Source organism: Mercenaria mercenaria, chromosome 1 (assembly GCF_021730395.1).
Source record: "Mercenaria mercenaria strain notata chromosome 1, MADL_Memer_1, whole genome shotgun sequence".
NCBI lineage: Eukaryota > Metazoa > Mollusca > Bivalvia > Venerida > Veneridae > Mercenaria > Mercenaria mercenaria.
The window spans coordinates 51,944,119-51,966,146 of NC_069361.1; the positions used below are offsets into that span (position 1 = coordinate 51,944,119).

General features: G+C 35.3%; 1 protein-coding gene across 3 annotated transcripts; it reads right to left on the reverse strand.

Moving 5' to 3' along the window:
* Nucleotides 1–2,177: 2,177 nt before the first annotated feature.
* LOC123537929 (uncharacterized) lies at nucleotides 2,178–20,366 on the reverse strand. 3 transcript variants are annotated; one of them, XM_053547517.1, is made up of 6 exons: nucleotides 20,303–20,366; nucleotides 16,042–16,165; nucleotides 14,374–14,531; nucleotides 6,373–6,481; nucleotides 5,898–6,043; nucleotides 2,178–3,295 (listed from the first exon to the last, which is right to left on the reverse strand). In XM_053547517.1, the coding sequence occupies exons 1-6, from the start codon at nucleotides 20,349–20,351 to the stop codon at nucleotides 2,859–2,861; spliced, it is 1,023 nt and encodes a 340-aa protein (XP_053403492.1). In that variant the 5' UTR covers nucleotides 20,352–20,366; the 3' UTR covers nucleotides 2,178–2,858. The 3 variants fall into 3 exon arrangements, with proteins under 3 accessions (XP_053403492.1, XP_053403496.1, XP_053403502.1); XM_053547521.1 differs by lacking the exon at nucleotides 20,303–20,366 and adding an exon at nucleotides 18,549–18,740; XM_053547527.1 differs by lacking the exons at nucleotides 16,042–16,165; nucleotides 20,303–20,366 and adding an exon at nucleotides 15,136–15,230.
* Nucleotides 20,367–22,028: the final 1,662 nt, after the last annotated feature.

Here is a 22,028-nt window from a genome sequence, read left to right on the forward strand (position 1 = left end):
CTAGAACTATTACAAATGTGATTCATGCCTTCACTTGGACTTAATTGACATATAGAGCAAAAAAAAAAAAAACCCCCAAAAAATCCCCCCAAAAAACAAACAAACTCAAGACCATAATCCATGAAATTAAACAAAGAGGAATCTTAAAAATCCCTTATGCACAACTAGGTATCAATATTGATCACCAATGAAAGTTTTAATAAGTTATATGAAATAATAAATAAGGAATTCAGGTCACAAGACATTCTCTGTGTATATCATACAGAGTGTCAGCTTTATTGCAATAACGGCGTTCCATAAATGCGATAAGCCAATCGCAGATCGGTAAAATATCACGTGAAATCGCCCAGTCTCCATGTGTTTTACTACTTGTTGCATTCCAATATACCTGCGGCCTCCAGGCCGCAGGTAACAATGCTTGAAAACGATCACTATGTTAGTATTAAAACAGTTTCTCCTACCTGTTATCAAACTGACAGATCTACGTTTTGTTTGAGATTTTGAGTATGTAGTGTCTGTTTCATTCCAACGTTGTTAGCTAAAATTATGTACGGTGCATATATTCATATCAGACTGACTTATGTTTGGACACCATACGTTTGAAAAACGCACAACAACATAGTTACTGCTTGGTATTATCATTTGTAGCGTAATGTTATATTTTTCCGTAAATTAAAACTAACAGTTTTTATCCAGAAATATTGTAGACGTGATAAAGAGGAACTATCTTGGTATTTGACATTTATCGTATTTTACAAAAAAAAAAACAAACAATATATAATCAGTGCATAAATTGTTTTTATTAATAGCACGAGAGTCATATGTCATGGGAACACCCGATTGTTGACTCTAATTTAGTGCTGTCCATTGTTTTCTCGTTTAGGGCAAAGCCATTATTTTAGATGAGGACAATACGCCGCTTGTCATGGAATTGCACTCTGTATACCATTGAAGGTTCCATGTGCACCGCCGTATGAATACATCTGCGGGTGTCTTTAAATTATAAGCTGGTACTTATAAAATTAGACTAGCTCCTAGACTATGATATATCTTTTTTTACATTTTTATAATTAAATGTAGTGAACTGAGCCAGTCTATATCCTATGTCCAATATGATAATTTCAACATCATTCCTCTGTGAAAATCTCTAAAAAATCTGGCTTTTGTCTCTAAAAAAATTAAATTTGTCAAAAAAAAGAAAAATGTAGAAATATATTACTATCAGTCCAGTGGCTAGTCTATTATAAAATGTATAAATGTTGAGGAATGCTCAACCCGAGGCTAGAGGGCGTAAACGGTAGCTCGCATTTCCACAACATGGACAAGCTCAATCAAACCGAGCCAGCAAAATTTTAGTTTTATATCCATTTTTCTATTCTATTCTATCAAACCGAGTTTGTTATCTATTTGCTGATTTTTCTAATTGCATTCTATTCTTCCGAACAATTATCTTAAACATTTATCTTAACTTGAAATATATGAATATAGTAATATACAGTAGCTAGAAAAATAACATGAAACAAAATTTGTTTGTTCCAGATGATGCTATTGTAGATGACTAGATTACTACTATGCGAGAAAATCAAGAGACAAGAAGGAATCCGGTTCTGGATTAACCAGCTGCAGCTGCATGACTTCGAGCGACAGATAAAACACATTGATATTGTTACTATAAATAAGGCATATCGTGCTATTTTAATACGTAGTAACAAATGTGAAACCGTGATAAAATAGTGTAAACAGTAAACGCAATCTTCTGGTATAGGAAGAAGGACAGTACTTCGCTCAAAATGTGATTCCGTGGTATAATTAGTAAATAGATCCTTGTATTACTAATTATTCCACATTTTGCACATTTTCGTGTAGAAAGAATGCTTATAATGTATAAAACGTCTGCATGGAAGTGATGTTTTTCATGTTTGTACCAAAGAAGTCATATCTAAGTTTTGTAGATAGAAACTAAAAAGTAGAGGTTTATTGTGTGGACAACAGCAAATATGCGTCATTCTGGGCTAGCAGACATTAATATTTCACTAAGAACTCTTCAGGCCCTATTTTTTCTATTTTGTCGTTAATAGTAAGTATATGTTGTCAATGATCTATTGGATATGATATCATTTGACGTTTTCAATGCAAAATAATCACGAAAGTGGAAAATAAAATGTTTTTGACAAATGTTTTCTTTTTTTCGGACCGATCGGCCTATTTTATTCCTGGAATGTCAGAAAATATACAAAACGCTTCCATTTTGCATTTATTCATGACGGAATGAATCATATTTCACGATCCAAGTAAATGTAATTCAAAATATTTATACTGCAGAAAATCAGCTAAGTATAGCCCTGTAATCATGTATGGTTTGACATGAATAGAATGTCTGTATCTTTGTAGAAATTTGAAAGTTCTCGATGATAGATTAATTTAATATATTAGTTTATGGAACGCCGGGACTGTCTGATGTGATCAACTGTAGTTTTATTATGTTAACATACAATATTAACTTGTTAAACGCTGTGTTTTCGTGTTAGTTTGCTGTACTGTCTTGTCCACTGACCATATTATCTTGTCAAACGGACAATCAAGTCATGACATTATGTTTACATACAGTATTAACTTGTTTAAAACTGTGATATTTTGTCTGTTTGCTATACTGTCTTGTCTGGTTGTGTTTTGTCTATTGGCTATACTGTTTTATCTGTCGCTCGAAGTCATGCAAATGGACAAAACACAACTAGACAAGACAGTATAGCATACTAACAAGAAACACAGCTTTAAACAAGTAAATATTATATGTTAACATATTAATAAAAATGCAGTTGATCACATCAGACAGTCCTGGCGTTTCATACTAGTTATCATCACTTATTTAATTTAAACAAACTTTCATACGAAGGTGGTGGGTCGGCATATTTTTGTGCATCGGTTTGTGTAGAAGATTGTTGTTGAGCAGAATTAGTGTTTAAATTTGTTTCAACAGTTGCACTTCTTGTATGCAAATTATTTCGGTTGTTTCCAAAGTCTGTCTGCATATGAAAAGAAGTATCGTTTCTTATATTCACAACGCGCGGATGTCTATTACTATTATTTGGTGTATTTGTTCCAATTGCTGTAGTCCAGATATGCCCCTGACGGCCCTGATGACTTTCAGAAGTTCTGTTTATACGATTTCCGCTGTTATGTTGCCGTGGCACAAACAAAAAACTGTTTGAACGATGCTGTCGTGAAGGATCTAACGAAGAATGCGTACCAAAATTTCTGTTTAGTTGCCCTGACAGATTTAACGAAGAATTCGCACCTGAAAGAACAAAAATACATCAGTCATCTTAGGCATTTCTTGTCTATCCCAATGAAGAGTTGTACACAGGATAAAGGACGTATTTACCTCTGTAAAGGAAATCTCAAATTGTTTTTGTTTTTGGTTAAGTTTAACGTCGCACCGACACAATGTTAGATCATATATATGGCGACTTTTCAGCTTTGATGGTGGAGGAAAACTCTAAGTGACCCTCTGAACATTATTTCAACTGTTCAGTGCCCCAGGTGAGGCTAAAACCCGAATTAGTGAGGGACAAGTGATTCAAAATCACTGAGCTAAACCACTCGGCCACGAAGGTCCCCCTCAAAATATTCAAGTAATGTTACATGGTGTACGAGTAACATTAATGCCGCAACTAAATTCATTTATCTTACGCCAATCCGGTGGTTAATATCCTATTCTGGATATGTCACATCTTTGCTTTTAAACTTTTTAGATTGAATTTGTACACGTATTTGAAATTCCCTGAGCATCTGTAATGTTATATATATATACAGCATGCCATTTTTAAATTCAGACTAAAGTAACCTGATTTCCGACAAATCTAAAAGCAAACAAAAATCAAACATATATTTTATGGAGTATGTTACTCAAAATTTCGAGTTACGTACCTAACCAATTCTATCTTTAAGAGTTTGAGAAACCCTACTCGAAATTTCGTCTTACTAGCGCGACATTTCGAATTAAGTATCTTGAAAATTTGATTTATTAATATTAAATTATTTTTTAACTTAGCAAGTATTTAATATTCGGAAGCCATATAATGGCTGATCAACCGACAGTCCGTGTTATCATTTTTGGAAGTCACATAACCAGCCGACCGATTGACCGATATGAATCATGTTCAGTATTCATCGACCGTTTATATTTTCCGTAATCGTTACACCGTTTTAAAATATTCAAATGTAAATCTTCACATCTGAGGATAGTGGAGTGCTGTTCCACATATCACTGTATTCATTTATTCTCGACTATCATTATTTTTGTATGGTGACTTATTTCTGCCATTTCGTTATCTCGTTCTATTGCAGCGAGATAGCGCCAACGTCGTTATAGCGCGCATCAAACGTCACCCTGCCGAACGTCGTTATTGCGCCCCGCCAAATATCGCCTCGCCGTACGTGGCCCTGACGAACATCGACCCGCCGAACGTCGCACGTACAAACGTCGCTCCGTCGAATGTCACGCCGCCAATTGTGCCTCGCAGAATGTCGCCCTGCCTAATATCGCTCCACCAAACGTCGCCCAGCCGAATGCCGGCCCGCCAAACGTAACTCAGCCAAACGTACTTTTGCCGCCCCACCGAATGTCTCCCAGCTGAACGTTGCCCTATAAACTGTCACCCGTCTGAGTTTTAAGGTATGTCTTTTGCATGGCATTAACCGTATCATTACGAAAGTACAAACAGATTTCTCTACAAACGTTAAAATTACCGCTCGGATAACTTCTGCCTTGACCCTGGCCAAACCCCCTTACCTTACCCTAGTGTGGTTTTGACCTTTCAGATAGGGATCTGGTGTTTGTTTACAAGGCAATCCATTTCTCTAAGACAAGCATAAGGTGTTTTCCTATGTTCGACATTTTTATAATCTGAATAAAGATGAGACAATCGGGTGAACAGTCGGACGAACGCACGCACGCAACAACGTTACCACGCACGCATGCAATCACGCATTCACGCACATACGTACGCATGCTTATTGTCCTCCATCTACATTCCAAGAGAAAAAAAAATAGTGTAATTTAACGTCGTGGGTGGGGTGTGTAGGAAGGGGTAATGGGCATAATAGTGAACAGTATTTTCTGGTAACACTACATAGAGGGACTTACAAATATTCCATCAATATCAAAATCTTTATACCATTTATCTCCTTCTTAATTAAAACTACTATTTCATTCCGGAAGACGATGTTTGACAGTACGAAGTTGGGCGGAGCGACATTTGACGGAGCGCCGTAACGACGTTTGGCGGTTTCACGTTCGGCGGGATGACTTTTAATAACAAAAAGATGTGACTGTGTAAAATCATATATTAATAAGTTTATATTTAAAAAGAGGATACAATTTAAATAGGTGACTTTTAAATACAAATTAAAATTTAAAAAAAAACATTTGTGAAAAAAACGAGGATGAATATGCAACAGGTAATGCGTCACTTCAAAAACGCAGCTTCCCAAAACCTTACGAAGATATAACAAATTAGTAAATAAGAGAGAAATGTTAGAGTCTAACCATGAACAGAATGATTGATTAGCTAGCATGCGCTTTGCTACGCTTAGCATTTTTAGATAAAATGTGTAAGTTATCCAGGCAACCGGAGTATTTAATATAAACCCTTACCCTAATGGACTGGTCTGGGTGTTCATTGAAACTTTACAGACTGAATAGCGAACAGTGTACACATCCGTACATCCGTACAGGCTGATCATGGTCTGCACTGGTCGCAAAGACAATACCACTTGCCGCCAGCAGGCTAAAGGTTAAGATGTATCAGTGCAAACGTTCTAGAACAACTCTTGTTTTTCTATAGTTGAAAGTTTACTTGAAAATGTTGGTGGGAAAGAAGACAAAATGATTTTACCTTGCCTTTGACCTCCATTAGTTGAAATTATTTGACCTTCATAACCTCCCTTCTTGCGAAAGCAGCAAACTATACCAACTACACAAGACAGTACAAAAAATCCAGAACCCAATCCTACAAGTGTCCAAATCACCGTGCCCACAGATCTGAAATTTAATTGATGTTAATATTTAAAAGATTTAACCCATACCCTCCGTTCACTTAAATAATCTTAAGATATTGGAGGTATATGTAGAAAAATCCTCACAAAATTCAGTTGATTTGACTAATTATATAAGGTAGCTATGTATGTAGAGCTACATTCACAGTTAAATGATGTGTAGTTACCGTCGTTTGTTTAAAACAATTAATAATATTTTTATCATGTTTATGGTGGTACACATTTACAATTATCCTGATTTTGCTTTTAATAAATAAAATATGTAAACTACAATCCCCTTCACAACTTTGTTTATACATTTTAAAACGTACATACTCAACATATGTACAACACCGAACGGGGTTCTTGTCGAAGCAGCAACCATGTTCACACCAAGGATGGAGTTTCCTTTCTTCATAATCGGAACAATCCCAAGCTAAAGTCACTAGAACAAGTAAGTAAGTAAGAAAGAAAATGTTATGAGAGTGACATTGTGTTATATATAATAATAAAAAATAACAGTTACTTTTCACAATACCCTGTCAAATTGGGTTTATAAGTCACTTTAAATTTGATAAGTTTTGATCAAAGCAACCTCAATGCTCAAGGCTTTCTTCAACTATTTTTCAGTTTTGACTTGATATTATGAGGACCATTCTCGCATACCAGAGGTCTACCATGGTTCCCCGGGTGATTTTGACGAACCTCTGATGGATGGTAATGTATGGTAACAGGCTAAAATCCATACGGTTTTGACTTTAGATTAGCAATAATATTGGTACGATATCAACATAACTATATTGAAACTGCTTACATAAAAATTTAGCACCCACTTGTACAGTAATTGGGTCAAGTATATATTCATCTATCGTATATCTTTTTATATGTGTAAATCTGGCTTAACAAAAATATACAAATCTTACCTGAAAATATTGCTAGTATAGCAGTTCCTAACAGTATGTTTCTTCCCATTTGATCTGATGTAAAATCAATGTTTTAAAGTTTATTTAAATTTAAACTTTAACATTTATATTGCTGCCTTAACCGGGTTTTCCTAAAGCATGCGTGCGTGACGATGTAAACATGACATACGCAAGTTAACAAATATTATTGTTGAAAGCGACAAATAAAAATTGTCTGTTGAACTATTTCACAATCAGTACCATGCGCATCCCGAAATTAAAATAAAAAAGAAAAAGAATGAAAATGAAAGTATAATGTTTCATTTTTTATTTAGATAAATGAGTTACATTTTTTGTAATCTAATGAGATAATGAATCTACTGCTTAGTATTTAGATCCTTTAGTTTGAGATTGAGAAATGTCAACCAAGATTGAGAGTTTGTCCACAAACCAAATTATGTCTAGGGTTTTAGCATATTCCTTATTTTCCATAATTTAAGTTGCGTGGTGGATTTATCTCATCACCATTCGACCGTATAGTTTAACCCGTTACTTATTATCATATACCCATCTGCTGTAGAGATGTGATATATCTATGATAACAAGGATCTTCACAGATTTTATTACGATTGATACTTTTTAATATCACGGCTATCTGGCACTAGGTGTGACATATTTAGTTGCTTGTAAACGTTCACTACGTTAGGGATAATGTTTGTTCAAACTATTTGTCATCAAACTGCTAAGATATCGTTTGAGATTTTGAGTTTGTAGTCTGTTTTTTTTCGAACGTGGGTAGCTAAACTTACATATAAAAATTCATATTAGGTTTACTGTTATGATTTGGACACCATATTTTTCAAAGGCGCACAACTACATAGTTTCGGCTTAGTTTCATTATTTGTTGCGTTACGTTATGTGTTATGGAAAACTAACATTTTTAATTGAGAAATGTACTAAAAGGAAGAAAGAGGAACTATCATGGTATTTGATTTCGTATTTTACATAAACAATGCATAAACTGTTACTTGTCATTAACAGCAAGTTGGGTTGGGTTTTACTGGCATTAGTAAAATTACCGGAAATATGGTCAAGTGTGCAAGAAAGTATTCTGTATAAAGAATTCCACTAAATCTGGATGCTACTGGGGGTGGGGAGGAAGGGAGTGTAATGGCAGTTGCGCTTTCCGTGACCTCTCATAAACTTACTCTAAAATAAAAGCTGTAAAAAGACCCTGTAACCGAGTATGTTATCATTTTGCTTGTTTGTCTCTTCCAAACGATTTTCTTAAATAATCATCTGACATAAAATATACGAATATAGTATAAAATAACTAGAAAAAAAAATAATACGAAACAAAATAAAACACGTTCGTTTGGTCCAGATAATGCTATTCTAGATGCGTGAAATGATGTTTGCCAGAAGGAACCATTACTCCCAAGAGATTATAGTATTATTTCGATACAAATCATAATCTATCAACAAAATAGAATTAATATGCTTCTTAGATTCTGGATTAAACGGCTGCAGCGGCATGGCTTCGAGCCATAACATGTTTTGTGAACAAAAGTATAGGGAATAGAACTGAATTACAGGATATTCAAAACTCCGTACCGACTAAAGCGCTTACGTGATATTTTTTGCATGTTTCTTTTCACATAAGACTTTAATTCGAGCTTTTCTGTAATGGGAATAAGGTCAGTAATTCGGTCAAAAATTTGCTTCCATGGTGTGGTTGAAAGAAGTACGTAGTAATTAGTTCCTTGTAATTATTCAAATTTTGGCGCATTTTCGTATAGAATGTGTGCTTATAATGCATTCTGCATACATGTGATGCCGTTATGTTTTATTTCCAACTACAGCAGATTTTGTAGAAGGGGTTTATTTTGTGATTAAAAGCAAATATGCGTCTTTCTGGGGTAGCAGACAACTATTAACTGGAATTTCACCAAGAACTATTCAACCTCCTATTTTCTTTCTATTTGTTTTTTCGGTAGATTTATAAAAGAACTGCATGAAAAGTAAGTGTAGGAAAAAGTGTTTTCGATGAAGGTACGTATATCAGATCTGTAATGGTTGTTTTATATACAAAACAAAGAATAATGTAAGTTAGTGATCTTTAACTTGTAATAACGGAAATAAAAAGTTTTTGAAACACATCACAATTAGTAATAGTAGTCACTGATTTGTTGGATATGATATCAAATGACGTTTTCAATGCAAAATAATCAAGAAAAATTTGAAAAAAAAATGACCATGTTTCGGCTGTGTGTGTCTACTTTTCCGGCGGCTTCTGGGTAAAAAAAAAACAACAACAACAATTTCTGTCCCTTAAATGTCAAAAATTGTACAAAATGCTTCCAATTGGCTCTAATTCAGTATGAAACAAGGCAGTCTGAAAGACAGCTAAATCCCCCGCCACTGCTATAGATAGTGAAAGGGTAAACCTTTGATTTTAGCTGTGACCTTGACCTTGAACTGACATGGCTGACTCATGAATTCTGCACAACATCTTGATGAGGTGATCATTTGACCAAAGTTTCATGAAAATCCTTCAAGGGGTTTAGGAGATACAGAGCTGAAACCTTTGACCTTCAGTTGTGACCTTGACCTTGAGTTGACATGGCTGACTCATGAGTTCTTGATGAGGTGATCATTTGACCCAAGTTTGATGAAAATCCTTCAAGGGGTTAAGGAGATACAGAGTGGACACCAAATGGAAGGCTCAAACCTTCTACCCTTAGTTGTGACCTTGACCTTGAGCTGGCATGGTTGACTCATAATTTCTGCACATCGTTCTGATGAGGTAATCATTTGACCCAAGTTTTATAAAATTCCTTCAAGGGGTTTAGGAGATATAGAGCGGACACGAAATGGAAGGCTCAAACCTTTGACCTTCAGTTGTGACCTTGACCTTGAGCCGAAATGGCTGACTCATAAGTTCTGCACATCGCCTTGATGAGGTTATCGTTTGACCCAAGTTTGATAAAAATCCTTCAAGGGGTTTAGGAGATATAGAGCAGACACAAAATGGAAGGCTCAAACTTTTGACCCTAAGTTGTGACCTTGACCTTGAGCCGGCATGACTGACTCATGGGTTCTGCACATTGTCTTGATGAGGTGATCATTTGACCCAAGTTTTATAAAATTCCTTCAAGGGGTTTAAGAGATATAGAGCGGACACAAAATGGAAGGCTCAAACCTTTGACCTTGAGTTATGACCTTGACCTTGAGCCGGCATGGCTGACTCATGGGTTCTGCACATCGTCTTGATGAGTTGATTATTTGACCCAAGTTTTATAAAATTCCTTCAAGGGGTTTAGGAGATATAGAGCGGACACAAAATGGCAGACTCAAACCTTTGACCTTGAGTTGTGACCTTGACCTTGAACCGACAAGGCTGACTGATGGGTTCTGCACATCGTCTTGATGAGGTGATCATTTGACCCAAGTTTCATGAAAATCCTTCAAGGGGTTTAGGAGATATGGACCGGACACGATTTTGTTACGGACGGAAGGACGGACAGAAAGACGGACGGAAGGGCGGACGGACGGAAGGACGGACGCAGACCATTCCTATAATCCCTCCGCCACGGCGGGGGATTAATGAATCATATCTCACAATGCAAGTAAAATGTAATGAAAAATATTCATACTGCAGAAAATTACCACAGTATTTAGCCTTGCTTGTATATAGGTAGAGTGTGCTTTTCATTAAATGTCTATATATCTTTGTAGAAACTTGAAAGTTCTCGATGAAAACTAACAATGTATGTGGCATTTCAACTTTCTTGAAAAAAAAGAGCTGAAAAAATGCGAAATGAAATAGCCACAAAAAAGACGAACATATATTATTGGTAGCCCAAAATTGAGACGCTACTCGCTATAGTAAAAGATGTCGGGTTTATTTCAAAACTTTTATCAACTCTGTAGCATTTTGGAGAGGTACGGAAATCAAGTAAATAGGAACGCTATCTACGTGGTCAAATGTTTGTGTTTTCAGATTGCATCATAATGAAGTATACAAGGCAAAACAATTTTTTAAAAAAAGGCCGCAAATCCTTTTGCGAATTTCGCGGCCTCCATAAGCCAAAATCCTGGATCCGCCCCTGGTGTTCACGTATGTCACGTACATTATTCATTTACTAGTAGTTAATTTTCTTTATGTATGCGGTGAATAATATCAGCAATAATGTATGGGTATCACTTCATTTTGCTGATGATTTTGTTTGCATATGTAAAGCTGTATCCCCTCTTGTTGCACGAGTCAGTGGTGGATGATGGGATGTTTGTGTTTAAGATCTTACGGAGAACTGATTGCCAAAACGTGTTAAACGGTTGTGATGTAGACTTGTAAAGCAAGTATTCTGACATGGCCCGATTCATAGCACTATTAAACAAAAAAAGACTAAAACTGTCTGTTAATATGCAACACACACTTTGTACGTCACAAACCTCCCAAAACAGACAAATATTAGGTGGATATCTTAAAAGATGTAGATAATAACCCTATTTACGTGTTAAAATCGTAATAATATATTTCATTTATTGATTTGCTCTTGAATTAAATCACTTCCGTATTATTATTATCACTTGGGCTGCACCCTCGTGATATAATTCCTGAACTCCGAACAATGACGTTCAACGTCAAATCACTAAATTAAATATAATATTTCTTGAATTAAAAATATATTGAATACTTCCTGACACTCGTTTATTTTAACATATATAAGTACACATGTATATGTTTAAGAAACACGATAATGGACTGTATAAAAATGTTTTTAATCTTGATAATGGATGACAAACACAATACACGAACATGTATTAAGGTTTGCAAACAGCATAAAAATATAAATATAAACAAAGCATAATGTACAAAAAATGTACATTATAAAATGCAATGCAACATTTCATTATGTACACATTACAGTAGAGGCAACTGTCCTCTCAGGCTTAAAATAGATTTCATCACGTGTGAAGTAATTATATTATTCAAAACTTAATATCTCAAACCACTTCTTGACATACATGTGTAATAATATAAAAAGATCAAGTACATGAATGAACTTTAATTAATTTTTATGCGACGATTGTAATGTTCGAATTTAGCTTGAGGCTGCGGACATAAAATCTTTAAGCCATTCATACTATTCTATTTTAAGTAACATGTGGTTACATTTCCGTCATTTTAATTAAACATTAAAACGATTTGGTAAATCAATTTAAGGAATATTTTCATCTCGTTTTAAATGGAACGTATTTAAATTTTAATGTTGAATAACATGTGACCAGAAATCTGGCATATTGTCCCGACACAGGCAGCCTAAAGGAAATGCAACAGACGTGCCATTGTAAAAACACACGTTTATGGACAGGCTGGCATTTAGCTGCTATCATTTTAGTTTTCAAGTCTTTTGAATGGTAGAGAGATGTGTTAACAAAAAGAGTACATATGCTCATTCCATTGAAACGTTTAGGTGTAAAGGCTCTGTTAAGCATAACTAAACCAAAGGAAATGTCTACATCTGCATTGTAACAAGAAGAGAACATATGCTCATTCCACTGAAACGTTTAGGTGTAAAGGCTCTGTTAAGCATAACTAAAACAAAGGAAATGTCTACATCTGCATTGTAACAAGAAGAGTATATATGCTCATTCCATTGAAACGTCTAGGTGTAACGGCTCTGTTAAGCATAATTAAAACAAAGGAAATGTCTACATCTGCACTGTAACAAGAAGAGTATATATGCTCATTCCATTGAAACGTTTAGGTGTAAAGGCTCTGTTAAGCATAACTAAAACAAAGGAAATGTACATCTGCATTGTCACAAAAGAGTATATATGCTCATTCCATTGAAACGACTAGGTGTAACGGCTCTGTAAAGCATAACTAAAACAAAGGAAATGTCTACATTTGCACTGTAACAAGAAGAGTATATATGCTCATTCCATTGAAACGTCTCGGTGTAACGGCTCTGTTAAGCATAACTAAAAAAGAGGAAGTTTCTACATCTACAGCGTTGCATCATACTGTCAGGCTGGACAATTCTATGGTGGTGTACGCTTATCGACATGATATTCATTTAGTTTAGCATTACACGTTTATGAAGACTAGCGTTAACGCATGCATGTTTTTCTCCTGTTATAACATTTGCAGAATCCCTCGGGGACTTTGGTAGCCACGCCCTAACTCCGATTCCTGTGCTAGTGATGTACAATGTAATTTTGTATACTCCTCTTTCTAAATGGTTGTCTAGATTTGTATGATAAACAGCGTTCATGTCTTTTAAATGGACTGTTGATATGAAGTTCCATATTGTAAATTTTCGCTCCCTGAAGCCAGATAGTATTTTAGCAGATTTCGTTGGAAGCGTGCGTGCCATATAATAATGGTAATATAACGTCACTATTATTATTTACATGTACACTATATAATTCCATTTTGATGCGCTTTGATATCTGGAAATAGAAAGAAAAGAATTGTCATTAGTCATTTTAAATGATATATTTCAGTAAGTTCTAATAGTTATAACTCGCGTCATTATTCGTACTGGAAGGGTCCTGGAGCGTGAAGACACATACATTTATAAATTCTCGCAGATGACAAATTTGCTTCATGGATGTTAATCAAATGTTATCAATATCTGATCACTTACACATTTTGTATTCACAAAGCATTTAAAGCAGATAAGATTTTCATAAGTGATGTTATCAAACTTTCCATATCCCGGTTGCCTAACTAAGATAGAGTTACTTTAGCCGGTGAATAGAATGTTCTAAATATCAAGCTCTCTTGCATTATATATGTGTTAATATTCGGAATCCATAAAAAAATATATAAACATTACTTTGCTGAAATTCATTAGAAATGCATTTTTTAGAAAAAAAATTATTACCTCCCTATGCCCATCTGACAGACTTGAAGTACAATATAACTGAATTCAGACGCTAGATAAAGTTTGTTGAAATATCCCGATATCTGTTTTAGATAATTTCATGATAAAGCGAGGTCGATAATTACAAGCTTTAAAACGAATCAATAGGGCATATGTTTATCATTAGTACCAAACATTATGTAATGGGACTTTTTGTTCATTAAACGGGTCTCTAACAGACCATATGAAAAGTTAAAAATGCCATAAATTGTTGCTATAAGTGTGACTGACCCCCTTTAACAAGTGGCTGTTGAAAACATGTAGGATTCTGTTATGCGAGAAAGCCGTAACCAAGTACCAGTTCGTGCTAAATATAATTCAGGAAGCGGCACTTGTGGTCCCCTCCGCTGTCAAAAAAAGCTGAAATATCGACATATAGGACCTAACGGGTCTGTGCATTTATCCCCATCCCAACACCTCTCCCTCCTCCCCCACACCCCGACCCCCACGGCACTAAAACAAAAAAAAGGCATAAGGAAACGAAAATGAACACGTACCTGTGACAATTTCAGTGCCTACCGGTATGGTAGTTATCTCGTGACTCCTGGTCTTGCGATAATATGACCTGCAACAACATGCCGTGATGACTATTGCAAGTAACAGGAAAAATCCTCCCAATGCACCTAGGACACCCTCGACGATGGCAAATTCAGACCTGAAAAAAAGTAAGAATGAAATACAGCTAGAACAAATAGAAAACAGTACATGTGTATTATTTGAAGTGATGGGTTCCCTTCATCAATCTTGCTACCAGATTAAGAACTTCAAGATGATTTTAGCAAATTTGAAAGTTCTCAGAAAATAAACAAATAAATCATTTTCCTTACACACAAGACGTACGGACACAGTTCAGTCCATATAAAGAGAGTACAGTGTGTCTGATTTTTTGCTTAATGATACATAACACATTTTCTCCACATTATTTTTATATGTAAATAGTTTTGATGAGATTTAAAGTTTCTCGTGTTTAAAAAAAAATTGTACAAAATACAACAAAGGAATTTGTTCACTGTTGTGAGTCTTCCATTCTTTTCATACAGGTATAACCTGAAAAAAGGACATAGGCCCTATGAGAAATCTACCAATGTATTATTACATCCACAGTTTTCGAGCTGATTTTTGAAATACATTTTTATTACATCCACAGTTTTCGAGCTGATTTTTTGACATACATTATTATTACATCCACAATTTTCGAGCTGATTTTTTGACATACATTATTATCATATCCACAATTTTCGAGCTGATTTTTGACATACATTATTATTACATCCACAGTTTTCGAGCTGATTTTTTGACATACATTGCAGTTTTCCAAATGCCAGAATTTATTCAACATGTATTTAATCTCCGAACAAGCGCAGAATATCCTGACTTCCGCATCTCAAACTTAACATTTAACTTACTTTAAGGAATAATTGTACGAAAGATATGATAGCACGGAAATATAACATTTGTATTAACTGTCAGTCTTGCTGTATCAACGCCCAGGCCATTTCCATTTAATTCCGATTTAATATCAGGCTCGAATTTGCATTTCACCTGTCTCATGTAGAATGACGTCTTATGATATGTACGATATATGGATAAAGGCATATGGATAAAGGCACAAAGTTATTATAAAGCCCGCCCGCTTAGCTCAGTAGGAAGAGCGTTGGTCTACGGATCGCGGGGTCGCGAGCTCGATCGGGGCGTATGTTCTTCGTGACGATTTGATAAAAGACATTGTGTCTGAAATCATTCGTCCTCCACCTCTGATAAATCATGTGTGGAAGTTGGCAGCTACTTGCGGAGAACATGTTTGTACTGATACAGAATCCAGGAATACTGATAAGGTTAACTGCCCGCCGTTACTGTTGAAAAACGGCGTTAAACCCAAAACAAACAAAACAAAGTAAATGATATTAATAAATCACTTTAGTTTTGTACATAATTGAAGTATTCTCAAATATTATTCATTTTAATGGAATGTTGCATACACTTTATAGATTGTATTGCTCAAGTCTTTAGATATTCAACAGACAAGGAGCTTTCATACCAGAACGACTTTTCATAAACTTTCAAATGTCGGCATGAAAATGCAGTCAATCACGTATACTTATATAAAATGCTCAACAAATGTGAACTGTTAACAGTTCTAAAAGCAATATAGACGATAAACTTACTTAACGCTACAGCAATGGGTGTCGTTACGGGATCCGCAGCACCCCGTGTCACACCATATCTTCTCAGGAAGCGGTTCTAGGGAGTCCGGGTCGTATACTTCACACCAGTGCCGCGCGTACACCTCTGTGGAAACAACAAATTCAGTGGATTAGTGACAAAATCTTTTCTTCAATCAAGATTGTTTCTGTTGGGCCTAGAATCACACCGATACACCTTACTTTCCTAGCTTTTGATGGTGGAGGAAGGCCCCCAGGTGCCCCTCTTGGCATTATTTCAGGCACGGGGGAGAGGGGGGGTGGGGGTCACCTGGGTAGAACCACTGACTTTCCGTAAGCCAGCTAGATGGCTTCCAAATATGAAGGATTAGAAAGCAGTGACTTCAACCTATCGGCCCCGCAAGTCAAAGAGGAAGACTTGTTAAATGGTCATTTGTGACAGGAAAAATCATACTCTGACTTTCTTTCGGATATGTTACTTTGCCAGCATGAAAATTCAAGGGAGATAACCAAGCATTCGCTGCTTTTCTTCATAGAAATGTAAATAGATTTAAAACATGATCTAGATCCATGATAATGTGTAATATTTCACGGACAAAAATAAAACATTTATCAAACTGAAAATAGTATATTTCAATATCTAAAAGCGGTCTTTGCAATATCTATCATATGATAAATCCATAAACTGGAAATATTATCATTATAATTGAGCCGTGCCATGAGAAAACCAACATAGCATCCGCACAGTCTGGTCAGGATCCATGTTCTTCGCTTTCAAACCTTATTGCAATCGAAGAAACCATAATTTAGCGAACAGCATGGATCCTGACCAGACTGCGCGGATGCGCAGGCTGGTCTGGATCCATGCTGGTCGCAAAGCCACTATGTTGGTTTTCTCATGGCACGGCTCATATTACGTTGGTAGTAATAAGATAAAATTCGCATTGAGTTTTAAAGCAATTTTCTTTGTGCAAAATCATGAAAAGTAAGCATGCATGTCAGAGTTGTAAATATTTAAGTTGTAAGACATGTCGAACATTAGAAAAAAAGATGTTTATACGGAAACCAGGTTTGAAATTTCAATCAACCTCCTTAAAAGTATGGCAGTATTTGTATTTACAATATGAGATCGGAATGAGTGTTAACAGATGAGAGATAAGTATACATTCATATACTTGCATGACCATGATAATCATTTCCAAGTTAACATAAATCTAAAATATCTATCCTGATATTCCAATGTCGTCTTGTTACTTTTGCGCAATCCTCAGAAGACATCATGATTTAAAGGATACCCTAAATTTCAAATTTGTATTTGTTTTAAAAATGCTTGATTACAACAGGTTTTTTTTTTTGCTCTGTGCTTCCGGAAAAGTCTACCCTTACCTGATTGTATACCTAATTTATTTTAAAACGATGCGTCCGACAGTCCGACAACTTGATCGTAAAAGTCCGGCATTTTCCGATAGGTACGGAAATCCATTGACTTAAAACCGCCGAAGAATGCCAAAGTAACATTCGGAAAATACATAATCATACGGAAATGGCCGGTTGTCAATAAGGACCTATATATACTACAGTTCGTTTACTAGGTCATCCGTGTTTATATGTTTTCAAATCAAATTTTCTCTATTTACAGAATGACCTTTCTACTTTTTGAATATGTTTTGTTTTAGCTTAAGCTCACGTCTTTCTTATACAAGACACACTAAAAGATTGAACCCTGAGTTTAGGTTACAAAACGCAATATTTAATGTTTACAAACATCATGTTTACGAAAACGGACTGTACCTAGTTATTCAGTGATCATGGCAAATACAAACAGTCGGCGCCAGTGCAGCAGTACTCGTTCCGACACATTTTCGTTATCATAAAGTTCTTATACAAAACTATATAAAGAAAAGCTTGAACTTGTCATTTGCAACATTTATAACCATTAAAATTATGAATTTATTACACAAAGGTTAAACATCGCTACTGAAGGTCACCGTGTTGGTAGCGTCCGCTAAAATGCTGTTTTAACGTTTAAAACTGCGGAGCGTGAAAGGCTCATGCAATTACGAGAAACAATATTCTAAATCGTGGCACCATAGACGCTTAATAAAAATAAAACAAAACGAAATCCTACAACTATCAACAGTCCAACAATAAATAGCAACACCTCTATTAAACAGAGATACACAGGTGATAAACCTAAAACTTTCTAGTGGACGGACGGGTATTTCATAACGCATGCACACGGTCATCTAACTGATACGTGACTCATAATAAAATCTTGATATTTTGAGGTCTGTCTTGTACCGAAAATGATACCACAAGAATATTCGTACCTACTAGGATTCGGTCATGATTTTTCATACTATTCACGTACATATTCCCAAAGAATAGCAAGAAAGTAAAAGCGACTAAGTACAAATGATTTACATGTTATTGAAAATAACAATTAAATCTATTTGTATTCAACCCTTTGACATTGGAGTACGAAAGAAAAGTCATGCATCGTTTCTTACCTGTTATATATGGTAATATGATCAGCACACAACAAATTAAATCCATTCTCAGACGTACATTTGTAAATATTTATTCCCGTTTATTTACAACAAAAATACACCATAAAACTATGCATTATAGCTTGCTAATTAACAGAAACAATAAATATGTAGTTCACGGTCACTCTAACGTAACGTTCTCGTTTCGTTAACGTTAAGACAGACAACACCGTCGCCTACGTCATATCATTTACATTACGCTGTCAGATAAATAGACAGTCGCACATTTACACATAAACATTTTTGTTGAGTATTGTATGTTTTAAGCAATCTCTACATTTTTCGCATTAATTTCATTTTCGCCGAAATTAAGTCCTACGGCGGAAAAAATACGTTGATTTATATGGCTATTATTGTCAGTTAATGTACCAATTAAGCGTCTTGTAAATTAGTTTAATATTTGAAGAATGTTTCTTAGGTGATGCAGTTTGTCAGGTACGGAAAGTTTAAAGATAAAAGAAGATAAATGTATTACATTTTTCTTTAGTTGACCCTTTGCCTGCTGGCGGCAGTAATTCTGCCTTTGCGACCAGTGCAGACCAAGATCAGCCTGCACATCCCTGCAGTCTGATCATGGTCTGCACTGTTCGCTATTCAGTCAGTAAATTTTCAGTAAACACCCCTTCGAATAATAAATGGTATTGCCCAAATTGAATGATGGACCAGTCCATTATAGAAATTTAGCAGGCTAAGGGTTAAGTATGAATATTATTCCTAATATGTTGACAAATGTCTGAAAGATACAATTACGAGTTAAGGTCGTGGACGGCTATTAATGTGCGATTTCCTATTCTGTGGTGTCTTACTTTGGTATTCTTCGGCTCAAAATGTAGCTCATATGTGCACTGGTTTCCGTAACAACCGGACAATGCCGAAATCACAAACGAGGTAAAACACAATTGAACAGAAATTACCGATCTCTATTTCGGGTTCACTACCTTAAATTCTGTAACATGGACGATGAAAATACTAAATGAAAAAAATATATATTACATTATCAAGATATATTTCATTTACAGCTGCAAGCAATTTTACTGTTAAAAGCATAGTATTACATGTACCATTTATTTAATAAACTAAATGAGACATGATACATTTAGTGTGACGAGAAATCAAGCTTATCGTATGTGCGGACAATGTACAGTCTTTTATCCCGACGTAAGGTAAAATTGTTGATATCAATATATTTCAAAATATGTATATTGAAATGTTTTTATTTGAGCACATGTTTAAACACATTCAATGTGATAATGTTCAAAATATGCACATATCATTTTCAAGTGCGACTTTGTGGGAAAATTGATGAATGTGTATTTTTTAGTTAATTTTAATATATTAAAGGGACAAATACACGCATTTTAGACGGAAAAAAATTCTCACAAAAATTCATAAAAAGTTAATACATTGAAAGTGACTATTGGTAAAAACTTACTGACATAAAAATTTTGCAAAACAACAAATATAAAATTATTGTGCAGAAGGTAGTAAACTTTTGTAACACTTTTGAAACAGTGCAGAAAATTTACATTCTTCTTGCATTTTTACCAAGATCTCATTTTTACTTTCACCCACTTTACCATTGTCATATATACACTCTATGCCAAACGTTTTGGAAATGAATATGTTAAAATATTCACCCAAATTGTGGACGATTAGCTTTAAATAAAACTGCAAAAAAGAAGATTTGAAATTGAAGTAAAGGTTAAATATTTTACCTGTATAACTCACTGACACGAAAATAAAAAATAATATTTTATCCACCATATTTAGTAAACGTACAGTTTTCAACTTTCTGTTTGCAAAATATCTGAATAAATGTAGTGATACCCGCAGCTGATTTGAAATAAAGTTATTTGGATCTTGTCGTGCCATGCACGAGTTTACGTGAACATCTCAAACATATTATATTTAGATGTTATATTTAGATGTTAATCAGAATTGCTTATTTGATAAAGTATGAAAATATGAAAGTGCATCTATTTAAACGTTATAAGAAGTATGTGCTATAAAAACGATTTTAAAACCGAACAAGAATTACGTTATTTTTAAACAAATCAGAAGTCGGTTTTTTGTTTCAGCATCACATGCCCTGTCATTATAAACCATATGCCTTTGACACTCCGTAATCTTTAAAATTCCCACTAGGTTCTCAGAATCTTTCAGTCTTTCATATGTTGAACGTTAGCATTATATTCCGGCCGAAGACTAACTTTTACAAAAAGCAAACATCGTTATTCTTTTATGTCCCTTAATACCCTGGCCTTGAAAGTAAAGCTTATACATGGTTAGTACCAGGAAAGTACTTGAAATCGATGTTCATAAGTCCCGTACAACCCAAATTTACACTGCATGTTCGGGACAAAGAACATGTTTATATTTCCTCTTTTTAGACGCGTTTTTGCTCCGATTTCGTCTTATATTGTGTATAGTTCTTAACAAATACGGGCAGTAGTCTAGTGGTCATTATAAGTAAGAACATCGACCGTTACCCAAAATCTGAAATGTTTTAGAGCCATAGTCGGCATTGGCTTGAATATCTGAGACGATGAAATTAAATAATATCTTTGGTAAAATGCATCAGAGCCCATCATTTCGTATATGTATTTGAAAAATGTCCAAGGGGAGACCCGGACCCAACCTAACACATGCAGAGGGCCACTTCCGTACATGTCCCCTTTTGGCGCTTCGCCGATGACGCCTTCATTTTCAACTGATGTCCCCCACCACAATCAAATATTATTTTTTTTGAATCCTGGCCTGCGAATCAAGGAATATTGCATCTAGAAAGGAAGAAGCCGCTCATTTAGCTCAATAGGGAGAGCGCCGATCTACGGATCGTGGGGTCGTGAGTTCGATCTTCGGGCGGGTCATATGTTCTCCGTGACGATTTGATAAAAGACATTGTGTCAAAAATCATTCGTCCTCCGCCTCTGATTCATGTGGGGAAGTTGGCAGTTACTTACAGAGAACAGGTTTGTACTGGTACAGAACACTGGTTAGGTTAACAGCCCGCCATTACGTAACAGAAATACTGTTGAAACGGCGTTAAACCCAAAACAAACAAAACAAACAAAATATAGGAAGGAAGGTTACCGAATGCAAAAAGTAGTGAAATATTCTGTATGAATTTAACTTAGGCAGTATAACGTATGCTTGGTGAGGATTGGTATTTGATTGGTATTCAGAAAAAAAAACTTCCTTTGGCAGCATTTTAAATTATGCTTAATTATCAGTACTGGTTGGCGAAATAAACTCGCCACATTGATAACCTCACACCGTTTCGTTTTTAAATCGATTAAACATTCAATCCCTTGAAATTAAAGTTCAAGTGCCATCGGTCCAAAACATTTAACTACTGAAAATCTTGTCAAAATCGGCAAGTATTTAATATATCTACAATTACTAGGATTTTTTTTTACAAAAATAGCTGTCAAAATGACC